The sequence below is a fragment of the Colletotrichum siamense genome, assembly GCF_013390195.1.
Source record: "Colletotrichum siamense strain Cg363 chromosome Unknown KSG_Cg363_contig06, whole genome shotgun sequence".
Classification (NCBI taxonomy): domain Eukaryota; kingdom Fungi; phylum Ascomycota; class Sordariomycetes; order Glomerellales; family Glomerellaceae; genus Colletotrichum; species Colletotrichum siamense.
In genome coordinates, this window is record NW_023501019.1 from 960,251 (window position 1) to 975,524 (window position 15,274).

Below are 15,274 nucleotides of genomic sequence, written 5' to 3' on the forward strand. Positions count from 1 at the left end.
TTTGTTAGCGTAGCCGTAGTAGCACTGATGTATCTGTCGGTGCCGTGGCATGAACCGGAATTCAATTCGGCACAGATTGCGGGTTGTATCTCTAGGCTTGCCGATGTAACCGAGCCTTGCTTCATCGATCCCGACGTTTAATCTCCATCAATCATTCAATCCTGGTAGCAAACCAGGAACATCACGATGGTTCGACGTTGCCCGCGAGTAGGACTGGTCTGCGTGTGCACCGACAATAAGATTTGGACACCCTCATGCAGCTGGTTCCTGGCTAGCGAAAGCCGTGGCCCGTCAATAAGCTCATACTTCACAAGCGCCCCCCGCAACACCGGTGAGCCGGTTTGGCATTTTTGTGAATGCGCGCGTATTTCCTCGATTGTTAGGGGCCTGAATGATGAGTTGACTGGATGCCCATGTGTGTTCAAGCTTTCGAAAAGTCGCCGGCGGCTGTATCCGCCCCCTGCATGTCTATTCGGCGGGGCTCATGCCGGCTCCTCGTGTCATCTGACTCGGTTGCGGCGCCGGTGATCGAGGACCCACTCGGCGCCGGTGATCGAGGACCCACTCGGCACCTCGGATCGGTACCTCGGAGATAAAATGCCGGGATGCGGGCGGTTCCCCCTACCCATACAAAGTACTCGTGATCTTCAATGTTATGCTACGATATAAGCTTATAGCATTGAATTATCACGAGCGCCAAAGGGTGGAGCTAAGAAACCCGGAATTCTTGAAGAGGCTGCGATGATTCACCAGTTCGCTGCAGACCCGGGCTTAGCTGGCATCGTCGCTCTCAGCTTATAGTTAGCGTCCACCCTAACAAAGTTTCCACAGCACACGACAACCTGCCTTACGCGGCAATCTCGATCTGCGATTCTTTGCTTTCTGCGACACGCGTCGTTGTCTTCCAGTATGGGAATTTAGCAATTGGCCATGTGTGTCGTTTGCTTTCCGTGAAATCACTGAAGCGCTCCACCGCAGCAACTGTTCCTGCCTTTGATGCCTCTGGTGGGTTTTCTAGCTCAGACTTCCCGGGCGGAACGATTTTAATTTCCCGTCCAATGAACTGGCTGCAGCGCAAAGCATCGCGATAAGAGGCATGGTACGGCTCTTGGTCTCCATGCAGATTCCCTTGTATGCTGTTGCGTTTCCCATGAATGGCATATCGTCAATGCCGGTCCTGGAACCAATTCTTTTCACTGGCTCCATCGAGATCTGTGGTCCAAGGTTCAAGAAGCGATAACTTGACACCCTTGCTTAGGATCTAGCATATCCAAGAACACATACTCAATTTCGGCATGTAGTCTTTCGAATGGCATTCGTATTCTCATCGAGATCGCAAGTGGTCTGTCAAAACGTTTGATCACACAAAAAGCTCGCAGTTTGAACTTCCTGGGCCGATTAAAAAAAAAAAAAAATGGTGTTGCGCGGCCGGGGGTGAAAGCATAAATGCTCACCACTGGCGTAGGATGAGCCGCAGCATAAACCTGAGAGAATTTGGCGTTCTGATATCACCGTCGAATGCTCACAGATGCTTGTGAAGACGATGGCGTCCAGGCTATTACATGAGACGATGAAGACACCCAGTGTTCTCAGTCCGTTCGCTTCAAATTCCTCCATTCGGACAACTGCAATGAATACTACACAGTGACAATAGCAAGCGTGAATAGTTTGTTCGGGTCTCGGCTGAGATGAGTCAAATATTCCCAGCAACTCAGATGTGCGAGTGTTCACAGCGACAGTTCTCCTCTCACCATGAGAGACGCTGTCAATTTCGAGCGCGATATTAGCTGACCTCCTTCAGATATAGAAAGGACGCGTTAACTTCCTCATAATCGTTGATATTCTGCGATTAATTTTGTAGTCAGTACGTTCAATGATTGAGGACCGAGTCGATCCCGGGTTTTGAGAATGACCCCACACCGACGGCGGCCTTCCAGGTATCAGGCGGCGGAGTTTCAGGTAAATTACAGATGCGCTTTTTGACATCATTGCATTGTAACTAGCATCTCTGTTTTTCGCTTCGTAAACCTCGAGATCAGTATATTTGTCAAGGCGGAATCTTTTCCGGGTCTCAAAAACATCCGCCACGCCGATTGTGATCCACAAAGACGCATTGACACGGATCCACAAACTGCTGACAGGAGTTCGTCTACAGCAAGATCTTGGGCAAGTGGACGTATTCGTATTAAAAATTTCAACTATGCTGTTGATAGACGGCTTCATCGCAATTTAAGGCTGAAGTCGAGCGGGAAATTCTTTTTACGACTCGTGCATTCGGACAAGGAACATGTTCTCGGTGTCCTCCTGTCATCCGATGGAGCAAACTTGGGCAAAGTCAGTTCTAAAGACACTCGTAGTCTGTAGAATATAAATACAATCGCGTAGATGAGCCGATAGGGAGGAACTACATCATTACGCAGGATATTGTTAATTACTATGCCTTCCCTCACCCCCCTCTTCGGCAATGACATCCGTCATGGATTTACGTGGGGAAACCTCTTGGTTGCTCTCGTGTTCCTCGTATGTCATGGCTGAAAATACCCAATACCGAAAGTAGACCGTCTGACACATGCCACTACTAGCCCATTGCATATGCCATAGCACGAGTCGCCTACAACATTTTCTTACATCCTCTGCGGCACTACCCAGGTCCTAAATTAGCTGCCTTCAGCGATCTCTACTACGCCTGGATGATAGTTGGAGGGCAGCCTCACAAACACATCGCTGAGCTCCATGCACAATACGGCCCCGTCGTCCGCATCGCCCCAGCCCAATTATCATATACCGACCCGTCTGCTTGGAAAGAAATCTTCGGGCACCGCAAGCAAGGGCAAGCAGAACACTCAAAGGATCCAATCTTCCATGCGCCTTTCCGCGGTAACATCATTGGTGCCGACCGCGATGACCATCGCCGTTTCCGAAGGCTCTTGTGGCATGGGTTCTCGGCACAAGCCATGATGAACCAGCAACCGCTTATTACTCAGTATATCGACCTATTAATCCAGCGACTGCATGAGAACGCTGAAGGGGGCACGCGGAAGCTGGACATGGTAAGCTGGTATAACTGGTGCACGTTCGACATTATCTCCGACCTGGCGTTCGGGGAGCCTTTCGGGTGCCTGCAGAACAGCAATTATCATCCGTGGGTCTCGGCAATCTTCGGCGCCGTCAAGCAGAACGCGCTGCTTGGGCTGATTGGGAGGTATGCGGTACTTGCGCCGCTGTTGAAGTTACTGATACCCGAGTCGGTCAAGAGAAAGGCACAAGAGCACTTGGACTTGACCCATGCAAAGGTGGACAAGAGACTTGACTTGGCAACGCCTAGGCCTGATTTCATTCAGGCAATGACGATGAAGGGAGACTTGGTAAGTTGCTTCATTCTCAGACAGTGCCCAACTTTCATGAGATTCGATAGCGAAGAACCCCGGCGTCTAATTTCGTGCAGACCATGAGCCGGGAGGAGATCTGCGACAACGCTAATCTGCTCATCGGGGCCGGGTCTGAGACTACGGCAACAGCGCTCTCCGCTGCAACGTACCTTCTGGCAATGAGTCCCCAAGTCCTGGGGAAGCTTGTCACTGAGGTCCGGGAGTCCTTCTCTTCAGAAGGTGACATTGATTTCGTGAGCGTCCAGAAATTAGACTACATGTTGGCTGTGCTCGACGAGACCTTGCGCTTGCATCCCCCGTCACCTAACGCGAATCTGAGGCGCGTGTGTGACGGCGGAGATGTCATCTGCGACAAGTTTGTTCCTCACGGGGTAAGTCCAATGGAGTCCTTCCCTGACTTGACAGCTGACCAGAATCTCCACAGACCAGTATTGGCGTCTGGCACTACGCCATCTTCCGCGACCCCAGAAACTTTACTCTCCCTGATTCGTTCATCCCCGAGCGGTGGCTTGGCGACAAGCGCTTCGTCAATGATAACAAGGATGCGCTTCAACCGTTCTCGTTCGGACCGCGGAACTGTATTGGAAAGAAGTAAGCTCCACCCCGGATCTATGGTCTATTTTAGTTGCGACTTCTTGGCCAAAGCATCTAGTTACCGAGCTAACTTTACAAGCCTGGCCTACGTTGAAATGAGGATCATCTTGGCTAGAGTTCTATGGAACTTCGATCTCACGATTGCAGAAGACTCGAAGAAGTGGCAGGACGAGGAAGAGGTTTACACATTGTGGCTCAAGGGTGACCTGAATGTCTATCTGAATCCCAGAAAATGAGCCAAAGTTGTAGCGCATGCGCAATCATTGGAAGGACTTGCCGTAATCCTCAATCACAGATCACAGATTGGTTTGTTCTGATGCTCAGGGCCACTGAAGGGCGTGGTGGTTTGGGGGACACACCTGACTCGGCCTCGGCACCAGCCGCCGAGGAGGCATTCGGCTCATCGGCCTCGGATTTAAAATGATAGAACAGCAAACCACGTTGTTAAATTCAATTATTCTACGCTTTTCCTCGTATCTTTGTTAACCGCATGTTATGGCATGATCAATCCCTTTGATTTGGACAAGTCATTGACTCTGATGTATTATGGGAAGCCTCCTGAGCATAAATGGATCTCAGATCTTCTCGCACTAAGCTCAGCTCCATCAAAGCATTCTTCTCAGCTGCAGCTCTTGCTTCCGCCCAACATAGCCAATGAACTATTCGTGCGTCAATGTGTTTCGTCTGTCTTCTCGAACTATCCTTGCTCGGCCGTTCCGACAAGATTTAGACTAGCCTAGCCTTCGACACGACTGCAGGGGAAAGCGTAAGGTAGGTCAGATGGCTTCTTCTTACGCTTGTTACGAACACCCCAGTGATTCATTCATACCTCTCAGTAGTCGCATATGAACAGACTTTAGACTCCAGGTGCCCTTGCATTGGTGTATACAACCACCGTGACGTTGGCTTTGGCTTGATCGTCAGGGGCGTACCAGGACGACAAGGGACAGGCCCTGTTCCTATCACCATTGGCTTTGAAGGTTGTGAACGCCCTAGTCCATTCTTGCAATTTTATGTACCTCATCTCGATCCGTCTGCCCTTGCATGCTATCACGACGTGCCCTGTGATGATGTCTCCTTTTGACAGGCCACCCGGGGTGTTTCCGTACAAGTCACTGCAGACGTGAATAACCTCAAGTCGATCATAAGCGCAACTCATGTGCGAGTTATGTACTTGCTTACACCATTCCCAGGATATCGCATCAGTTGTAACAGAATTAGCTCCGTTATTGAAGCCGATCATGCCGCCAAACATGTAAGCCGTAAATCTTTCTACTCTGTTTGACCACATTTGCTCAGCATCCAGGATGATCCAATCTCCGAGTGAATTTGCCAAGTGAATGTGCCAACATCGCCCAACAAAAAGTTTTTCTCATGGTCTCGAAGATGTTGAACATATTGTTTCCAAGTAAATCAACCATTAATGACGACTTACTATTAAATCAAGGTCTTGACATTGGTGATGGTCCTGCTAAGTATATCGTTGGCGAAGTCTTTGACCACGTTGACCGTTTTTTCGAGCTGGTTCGTTCATGAGATATTGACGAACATTGATAGATTGGGATTTGTTACCGTTGCGAAGCCCTTCGACATGGTTAATCGACGACTCGTGTCACCCTTGTTCAAAATAGAGTCGATGACATTGCTCAAGATATCAAGAATCTCAGCAAAACCCAAGTCCCTAACACACGAGAAAGACAGAAGCTGGCGCAGTGTAACCGTGTGCCTCTTCCCATAGAGCTGCGCGGGAGCATCAAATAGTCTAAAACAAGATGTCAATTGTGAGCTCTCTAGGGAGCTTTGTGAGGCTCTACTGATATTTTGAAGGTGGAAAATGGGTTCAGTATGAGGCAGCCCGCTGGCCCGTCAACAATGTCGTGACAAGGTCCAACACCGCCTATTTGTTTTGTGGTGCAATTCGGTGGCAGCTGACCTGTTCCGGGTCATAAGAGAAAATTGCTAATCTTCAAATTGACGCAATGTTCAGCTTCCCCCAGAATCATGAGATCTGTCGTAGACACAAATTCAAATACTCACCTGAGCTGGAAAGACTACTCCGTCAATACTTCGGTCATTCGCATAGTTCTCAATGGCTTCATTTCAAGACACCTTGGTCTTGACAGATTCGCATGTTTCTGTCGTAGGCTTCTCGGCGTCAGAAACGGCTGGATTTGTACACTCGACGTCCTCCCAATCTAGATCGGGGTTCGTGTCAGATTCAGGTATGGGTGCAAAGAGCGGAAGCTCCAATTTGAACAAGGGGCCTTTAGCTGCCGACAGATCGGTTCGTTTGCACTGGACTTCACAGCATCACGCAAATCTGGCTCATCCCATCAGCACGTTATGCGTAGTCAATGATGCCACCCATAAGCTGATAAACACAGTTGACTTGGTTGTTTTCTTTGGCGTTGTTGGTGCCGACATTGATAACGAAGATGTTCGGTCGTTGTAATCTGGGGTTGCTGTAATCTTGTTACCTCATGGTCCTGATATACCATCTATTGATGACCAAAGATCTTTCCGGGAGTTGTGAGCAGCGCTCGTAAAACCCCGAATCCTTGAGTTCATGTCGTAATCATTCAAATGGTCTGATTATAACTACAATGTATTGAGCCATTCCGAAGAAATCATCCATCAAGGAGAACCTACGGGATTGTCATTGTAGTTGTACTTGGTTGCTCCAGGAGTCACTCTATAACCGTGATCATTGAACTCTGGGTTGATTTCTTAGACAAAGCCTTGACTACTGAGCCAATACTCGTGTCATGAGAAGGGTCTGTTCCCTCATAGTAACGCGGATAGGTGGCCGTATGATTGTCGGTCGGCTGGAGAGAACTGATGGGCATGTGTTACTGGGTGCAGCAGTTGATGCAGGGCAGATTCGAGTCTCGACTTGAACAATATACTGAGTCGACACTCTTTTCCATTCTTCAACATAGTCAAGATGGAGCTGCCCAGAAGTCACTATCTTTATATGGATCATGTAGTCCTGCGGCCAATTGCTTGGTAGGAATCAGACGGGATCGAGCAGCGTATTGGAAATATTGCTAGGCCATTTGTACGTCACCCATTGGTTTGTACATCATCAACAATGCTCGGAATGTGATCAGAGTTGTTGCATGCTCCCCGTTTTTATCGATACTGTCGATACTGATAAGTCTGACGACAAAGTGTACGTTGCTTGTAGACTCGCGACACGTGAGAATTCCGCACTTGAGCCGTATTGCCGACCTTGTCAAGACCTGTCACGAGAAATGCCGCCTGAAGCCTCTGGCTTCACCTGGGAACTTGACAAATTCAACACACAGATTATTTTGATTCTTTCTTCCTTCATATTCCATCTTCAGTTGACCTTCACCTTAATTCCGACGCAAGCCAAAACTAAGCCATCGATAGAAGTGATGCTGTCAAAATCTCAGTGCCTGCCAAGAAAGCGACGCTCTTTGGCAGTATAGGTTTCTCAATTTATCTGTCTCGCATATTTTGACATGGATAAGAATCCGAACTCAAGTCGTTTTCCGGGATGTGGCGGAAGCCACGACGCCGAGCCACTCAACCCCCCCGCCCGGAGCTTGCACCCGGTGGGGCCGGAGCACACCGTGAGCATGTATTTACTTGAGTCGGGGCTACGGAGTCTTGGTAAAATGCGAACGATGAAATTTATGGCGCTCTCTGCTTCGGCATTATTGCTTGTGTTCTCATACTTAGAAGGACAAATCCTCAGGCGAAAGGTATTGCAACGCACTGAGACTGCCATTACTGAAGAATCCTTTCCTTCGAACACAAGGAATCATCTGTATGAACTGTTAATCAGATACAAGGGTTGCAGACCGCGGCGGACGATTTCCGCGAGGCTTGGTAGACATCGATACGAATCCGAGTATGAGTATTCGGATAGACACGCGTCGCCAGATCGAAATGCACAGGGGCCTCCGCATAATTAAGCCCCCGCAAAAGGGACGGGCCTAAGAATAGCCTTCCGGGTAACATCCATTGAATGACTGCAAGCCCTCATTAAAGGCTAATTGATCGATGAATGCAGTGAAATTCTGCGGTTGTCAATGAGTGTTACCTCGTAGGCTTCCATCAACATTGCAGCACGAACCGTCGGCTCAGCGGCAATGCCGAACGACGTGAATAAAGCACTCTTGGTGCACCTTTTAAGGGAGCGCAAAATCCCATCGCCTTCGCTTGTGCCTGTTCATTTCCCAGCCGATGTCACACTGAATATGGGAATTTTCGGCGGCTTCTCAGTCATGTCTACGAAGATCGACACGACGGGGGCGGTGGTGTTGTTGAACTTGGGTTCCGAGCGCCCACATCCCGATTTCAGTGGGGTTGTAGGGACAGCCTCGTCAGCTTCCACGAACCTGACGTCAAAACAATATTGGATAGGGCTTGCTAGATATTGAGGGGCCTGTATTCGGGTTGTTTCATTGGTTTTGATAATGGAGGTTTTCCTTGGATTAACCAACCATCCCTCTTTGCTTACGTACCGGGGTGAATTAGATCGACTTTGATTTGTTGGTACGGGAGTTAGGTGTTCTGGACTAGGCTATGAATCTTTCAACCTCCCAAGGGTTGCTCTTGGTGACGCGTATAGGTAGTTCCGATAGAGGAAGAGGCATTGGACACTGATGCGTGGAGACTGGGGAATATGGAGAAGACCGCGTCGCCCAAGGGAAAGGGGCGCAATGGGAATTTTCACCCCGAAGGGCGATCCGCGGCCAGTGAGCCTGTTGTGAAAGGGGAAAAGCAGCGATCAAGAAATGAAAAGGAGCTTGATACAAATAGAGGCGGGGGTAGTTGTTTTGTAAACATCTCTACCCTCGTCATCCAATCTTTTCAAACAACGGCGATCACACTCTTTCCGTCACTCTTTATCTTCCTCCAAGATGAAACTGCACTCGCTCGCGTCCATTGGCCTCCTGGCCTCCGCCGTTGTCGCCCACAAGGAGGTCGCTCCTGGTGTGGTCAAGCGCCACGCCAACCTTTCCAAGCGTTGTGCTGCTGGGTCCGCGGCCTTCAAGCAGAAGCGATTCCAAAAGCGCCAAGAAGCCGCCAACCTCGAGCGCAGGTCCGGCAACAGCAGCGTCACGATCGTGACCGAGGCTCCGTACTACGAAGATCTTCAGAACAACACCTGCGTCCTCGCGCCCGATGTCACCGCCGGACCTTACTACTGGCCCCGGTCAGAGACCCTGCGTCAGGATATGACCGAAGACCAGGTCGGAGTTCCTCTTACCCTTGACGTCGGTGTCATTGATATGGCAACTTGCGAGCCTCTTCCAAACGCGCTTGTTGCGTTTTGGCACTGCAACGCCACGGGAAGCTACTCGAGTTTCACGGGCCGTGATCCTAACACGGATTTCCGTGAGCTCCTTGAGTCACTGAATGTCACCGATTTCGAAATTGGTACTACGGATTTGCATACCGATGACACTACATGGCTGCGTGGAATGTGGCCCACCAACGACGATGGTATTCTGGAGATGAAGACGATTTTCCCTGGCTTTTACATTCAGCGCTCTATTCACATTCACGCGCAAGGTAAGTCAGAAAGAAATGGACGTCGAGATTCGTGCTAACAATGCTTTACTAGTTTTCACCGATTGGGTCGTCACCAGCAACGGCACCGTCAAGACGGGAAACACCAACTCAATTGGTCAACTGTACTTCAACGAGACGGTTTCCCAGGAGATCATGGCCCTGGAGCCCTATGTGTCGCACACCGAGATCAACCGCACTACCAACGACGTCGACTCTGTCTACTCTGAGGGATTCGCGAACGGCTACAACCCTGTCATCGACATCGTTCCGTTGGATGGAGTTGATATTCGCAACGGCATGGTTGGCTACATTACGATCGGAATCGATACCGAGAACAGCCCTTCTTTGAGTGGATCAGGTGGCAGCAGCGGTGGTGCGGCTCCGAGCAACACCACGACACCGGCTTAAGAGCCGCAGCTGCGAAGAGGTTCGGAAGTCGGATTGCATAGCGAGGTGTTTTTTGTTTCATCTGAATAGAGATTGGTATACGATTGTGACGCAGGTTTGGTACTTAGAAGTCAGATCATCTTGAGCAGATCCAATAGAATTCGGGCTTTGTTCAATGATTCTTGATCATTTTGGCTTACATGATCTCTTCTCACTACGTGGGATCACAGCGATCGGCGATCGACACGAGCAAGCTAAATCGCTCAAGGCTCGGGTGATGACCGCTATGGCCGTGACTGTTGTCGACGCTATCGCCATCCCCGTCGCTGTTGGCATCGCTCTCGTCAAGACTTATACGGGCTAAGGATCCGTGGCATAGCCCGGCCAGTGCATTCGCCTTTCGTCTATGCTCCCCGGGAACTTCCCCATCTACCTTGCAATAGATGATGAGGAATAAGCTAGTTAACACCAGGCTCTCTACTGTCTGCCTTTTGAATCGAACCTATGCGTCAGCTCATCTTCTAAGAAGGTCTATGAATTTTGGTCTCTTCGCATACCTCTCGAGCCTTGTGCCGCATGACGACTGGGAAAAAAAGCAAGGGATGGCATCAATGACTTGCTGGGCCGATTCCAGACACGCCCGAATGCAGCACCCGTGTCCAAGGGCATCTTGATCCCCAATCCCTCCATGCTCGGGGACGGGCTCAGCGTGAAAATCAGCAGCAGTAACAATCCACGGGCAATGCGTTAGGAAGACAGCGCGGTGATACATGCAGAAGGCCATACGTGCGGTGCTGGTGGGCAGACAGCCGTTGTTCCCTGGGGTAATCCGCAAGTTCAAATCGGGGAAGAGCTCGACCCAGTATCGCAACTGTTCCTGGGACTTCTGATGGCTTTGCCATCTGCCGCCGCCAGGAATCACCGTCGCCGAAGAGTACGTGTGAAACGCCCGGGGACTGAACTGCCTCCGCAAACAACGGTGCATCACAGCCGCTAGAGAGCGTATACCTAACAGGTCCCCTTCGGAGCTGTGGCTCAGAGGATCCGAACCGTCTATCCAATCGCAGTCGAGCGTCTGAAACGTAGTCAATACTTTTGCCCAGATATCAGCTGTCTTTGAAGTTCTGCCTCCCCAGAAGTTTCTCGCCGTGAAACGCACGGGGAGACATGGTTTTCTTTGTTATGAATGCGTATGAGGGGCGTTCGAATCAACAGTAGGCTGGCTTACCGGAGGTGCTCCTCGATGAAGAGCGTAAGAGACGTCCAGCACGTACGAGTAAGCCCAACTGAGCACAGACTCGTCATCAACAGCATCAATCTGTGCCAAGTCCAGTTCGCGAACGTGCATGGCGGCGATTGCCACATTTTCGGTGACAAGAGATGGTATATCGCACTCGCTGGCAATAGAGGCCTGTAGGTTGCGGGGAATTGTCAGCATGGGAGGATAGTAGTGCGCGAGAAACGTGAGCAAACAGGGGCCCAGCAGAGTTAACTGACCATGAGCAATGACACCTAAAGTTGATGGAATAAAAGGTCAGCTCAGGGACTCATCAACTATGACCATCTCACGTTCTCCACAAGACCTCTTCCCTTTCCATCTCTTCCAGGACCTACCGGTGGAAACCAACCTGAAGTTTCAGCAGCTGACTAGGCAAACCCCGCACACATCCGCGGAATGCAAGAGCGGCACGTAGACGCCGCGACACCCGGGCATCTTCGAGATGTCCGCCATCGGCGTTGTGTGAGCAAAAGGAACGCCTTTTCTGCTTCTGTTCCTGGGTACTGCGATTGGCAACAACGGCGAATTCGTGTTGTCGGTGGTAGTATGCTCCAAGGGCGATGACAGCGCTTGCGAAACCACGGACGAGATGGCTTGCGTCCGGGAGACGAGCCTCTTTGAGCCGGGCCTCGATGTTGGCCTTGGGAATGAAACTGGGAACATTGACCGTCAGCACGCGCGTCACATAGTCACACTGCCACGTCATAGCGACGGAAGAGACCAGACGGACCTATAGAAATAGTCGCTAAAGGCTGTGATGTGTTATATGTCAGCGCCTGAACTCGGCTTCAACTAATACTAAAAAAGAACGTGGTCCACAAAGAATTTTCACTTTCGTTTTTATTTCCCTTTCCCTTTTGGGACTCATAGTTACTAACCTGCAATATACGCTTGTAAAGTCACGTCACTTTCGAGCATCCACCAAGAGCCGTCATATGAATCCGATTCGCCAGCCGGCACTGGGTTCGCGGTCCTGGGAGCGTTTGGCGTCTTATCTTCAGAGACGGACAGAGCACGAGCAATATCTTGTTGATTGTTGCCGAGCAAGCGGCAGACAGCGTCGCGCAGCCCGTAGAAAGACTGTGAAGATGCGCTTATTCTAGGCCTGCCCGGGGAAGACGGCGACAGCGGTGCCGTGGCACCTGCGCTAGACTCAGATTTTGTGTCGTTGGCGAGGACGATGTCAGTCGGCTGCTGTATATTCGCAGGGGAAACTATCTGAGAGGCCGCCTTGTAACTAATTGGCTTTTCCAAGTCGTCGACGACGGTCGTGACGGACGATTCGAGGAACTGAGAGGGGGTTCCAGCTTCGGAGGTTATCCAGCCCAAGTCGACGGCCCATTCCATGTTGTCATCCAACGAACCGGCAGAGCTGAGGGCGGAGTTGGCCCTCTCGATTGGCTTAGAGTTGCCCCATGGAGTGGCTTGTTCCTCCTGAATGGCATCAATATGCAGATCGCTTGAGTCCGGGGCATTGGCCGCGCTGGCTTCGCTAACTGCGAAGGGCAACGGAAATTGGCAGTCAGGCCCGTCCGATAACTCGCCTGGGTAGTAGCCCTGCTGGAGGCCACGGTTGCAGCCGTTCAGTTGTAGTATCTCGGACCTGGGACCGGCGATGCCCGCAGTAAGCGGGCGAGGAACGGACAGCAGCTGGGGGTGAGTCGTGACGAAATTACGGTAGTCGGCACCAGCTCCGAGCGGAGGCCCATATCCGAGGTCGAGGCAGCTTTCGTTGGGAGAATACATGAGAAAGTTGGACCGCAGAGACGCGGGTCTTCGACGTGGGCGAGGCGCATAATCCGGATAGAAACATTGTTGCCCAGTCCGCTGGGGTCGGGGTGCATCGTGTTAGCTCTTGGTGCTTACAGGCGAGAATAGCAGAAAGAAAAGCAAAGAGGCAAAAAAAGACAAGAAAACTCGGACTCACTTGGCAGGTTATACACGGCTGTTTCTTGTCGCCTGCATTGCGTTTCCATACATCCTATCATCAGCCTTTGGTTCAAACATACTAGGAAGGTGGGTAGGTACGGACATCGTGTCTTTTTCTCGCGGCACAAAAGACAGGCGCCACGACGTCGTCTTTGCTCAAGCATCATGGCTTTTGGAGAATTGAAGCTCCCTGCGATATCCCTTCTCTCACACATGCGTGTCCACAGACCAACAGAGGGGGAAAGCGTGGCGGGGTTGATTGACTAATAGGTCGTGCCTCCCGGCTTTGGATAACTGATGCTCCAACACTAGCCGATACTTACCCCAGTTGAGAAGCTTGATGCAGCTGAGAAGGCAATCAGTAAAGGCCGAGGCCATATTACGGTGGAAAAGATGGAATTCACAATAACTGTATGCTTTCTGTTAAGAAAGGCCAGGCGAGTACGTCAGCGGATGGGTCGACAGCCTGTTTGGGGTTGCGGCTAATTATTCCAGAGGTTCTGTTCGACTCATCACTAAGCAGCTCACGGAATTCCGTTCCAATAGGGAAGGTTCAGGGGTTTTGATGGTACGAACTATCCCCTTGGCTGTCACACGACGCCAGAAACATGCGGAGTAAAGCTAATTAAACTAACCGAATCAAAACAATTGTCCACTCTGAACCTGGGGTAGAATTGGGGTCATATTCGTGACGTATCTTTTAGCGGCTTGTGGCAGCCGATGGGATGGCTTTTCTTCCTGGCCCGAGTAACACATAACGTTTTGTACCAGAAAGGCAAAAGGTTCGTTGTCAGGCCAGACAAAGGCAAATCTACAGAGTTTTGTTCCAGACCGAGGAAGGCAGAAAATCCGGTAGATTAATTAACGTTGGTGGAAGATATCGCCCGATGCAACCCAAAACACACCAACCTTGCGCGATGTCTCGGCGGTTGACTGCCATATGTGGCATGATGTGTCAATGGGCTTCTCCTTCTCCTCCCCATTAACATCTTCCTCGTTGTTTGAGTTTTGCCTATGATAGCCGCGACATCATCAATCTGCTTATGAGAGGACTGCAACTCCGAAGGACCTCCACTAAGCAGGTATCAGACCGATTAAAGTAGTACTTGTGCTTATGTGATGCATGCAAGTTTCCTACAGATGCGGGATGTAACTATAATGTCCACATAGTCATGAACCTTTCTTGCGAGGTAAAACATAACACTAATGGAATCACCACGAACATATTCTATCCCAGCAGAACTTGCCTTGGTGGCTTGACATCGGGCCGTTATTCCGGTGACTTGAACTACCTCGTAGCCCTATGAAGGAGAGAAGCATTGTTCGGCCACCCCTATTGACGAGAAATTTGCCGAGAGCGGCGGCTCACACGGTTATCATGGCACGTCGACTTTCCTTCGTTCTGTTATTCTCAAAGGCGGCGGGTTTCTTCGTCCGTTTCAAGTGGAAAGACGTCTTGCAGCAACAGGATCAACAAGCGCTGTCGCTGTCATCCTCCACCCCCACCTGCCTGAGTCCGGACGACGGGTACCAATTGGCGACCGACTTCCAGGCCTTGATCCGCAATTACTCGGCGGCGGTGGCGGACCGCCTTGTGGCCCCCGAAGTGGTGGCCCGCTGCGACGGCATGAATTTACTGGCGGGCAAGCCGCTGGGCGCGCCGACGTACCGCGACCGAGACGAGCTCAAGGCTGCTCTGGAGCGGCAGAGTGGGCGCCCGACGCCCGTCACGCTGCAGACAGTCGATGTTGTCACGTGCGACACGATCGTGCTCAAGTGGACGGCTGCCTTTGGGGAGGCGAGGTTGCCTGTTAGAGGCATCCAGATCCTTACCGTCGAGAACGCCGGTCCTATGAGAGGTTGGGCTATTAAAACTATTGACACCGAGTTCAACAGTCTTGCGTATCTCGTCAACCTAGGCGGCACATACAAGATGCCAGAAGGTGGTTCCGACTTTCAATTTTAGTGTGGCTAAGTGCTGTTCATATTCTGAAGCGCTGGAAAAACTTATACTGTGTCTTAGGTTGTAATGCTGAAGACAATAATGTTCATAAAAGTTTCTTGCATAAACCTTAAATAGAAAAAAGAAGTAACACCTATAAACTCAATAGAGTTTACTAATTATAGCCTAGTAGATATAGTAGAA

At 50.6% G+C, this 15,274-nt stretch overlaps 4 protein-coding genes across 4 annotated transcripts; 3 read left to right on the top strand and 1 right to left on the bottom strand.

Annotated features, from left to right (window-relative positions):
* Positions 1–2,436: 2,436 nt before the first annotated feature.
* On the top strand, positions 2,437–4,219 carry CGCS363_v009264 (Trichothecene C-15 hydroxylase; the record flags this gene model as incomplete). The annotated part of the gene is made up of 5 exons (XM_036641113.1): positions 2,437–2,520; positions 2,583–3,365; positions 3,446–3,760; positions 3,814–3,980; positions 4,063–4,219. The coding sequence occupies 5 exons, from the start codon at positions 2,437–2,439 to the stop codon at positions 4,217–4,219; spliced, it is 1,506 nt and encodes a 501-aa protein (XP_036493661.1).
* Positions 4,220–8,878: 4,659 nt separating this feature from the next.
* Positions 8,879–9,941, top strand: CGCS363_v009265 (uncharacterized protein; the record flags this gene model as incomplete). The annotated part of the gene is made up of 2 exons (XM_036641114.1): positions 8,879–9,533; positions 9,586–9,941. 2 exons carry the CDS (start codon positions 8,879–8,881, stop codon positions 9,939–9,941), a joined length of 1,011 nt encoding a protein of 336 aa, XP_036493660.1.
* A 456-nt stretch (positions 9,942–10,397) lies between these two features.
* terR-0 (Terrein cluster-specific transcription factor terR) lies at positions 10,398–12,945 on the bottom strand (the record flags this gene model as incomplete). Its single annotated transcript, XM_036641115.1, has 6 exons — positions 10,398–10,404; positions 10,478–10,995; positions 11,149–11,331; positions 11,549–11,852; positions 11,930–11,951; positions 12,078–12,945. The coding sequence occupies 6 exons, from the start codon at positions 12,943–12,945 to the stop codon at positions 10,398–10,400; spliced, it is 1,902 nt and encodes a 633-aa protein (XP_036493511.1).
* A 1,561-nt stretch (positions 12,946–14,506) lies between these two features.
* On the top strand, positions 14,507–15,094 carry CGCS363_v009267 (uncharacterized protein; the record flags this gene model as incomplete). Its single annotated transcript, XM_036641116.1, has 1 exon — positions 14,507–15,094. One exon carries the CDS (start codon positions 14,507–14,509, stop codon positions 15,092–15,094), a length of 588 nt encoding a protein of 195 aa, XP_036493510.1.
* Between the last annotated feature and the right edge of the window lie 180 nt (positions 15,095–15,274).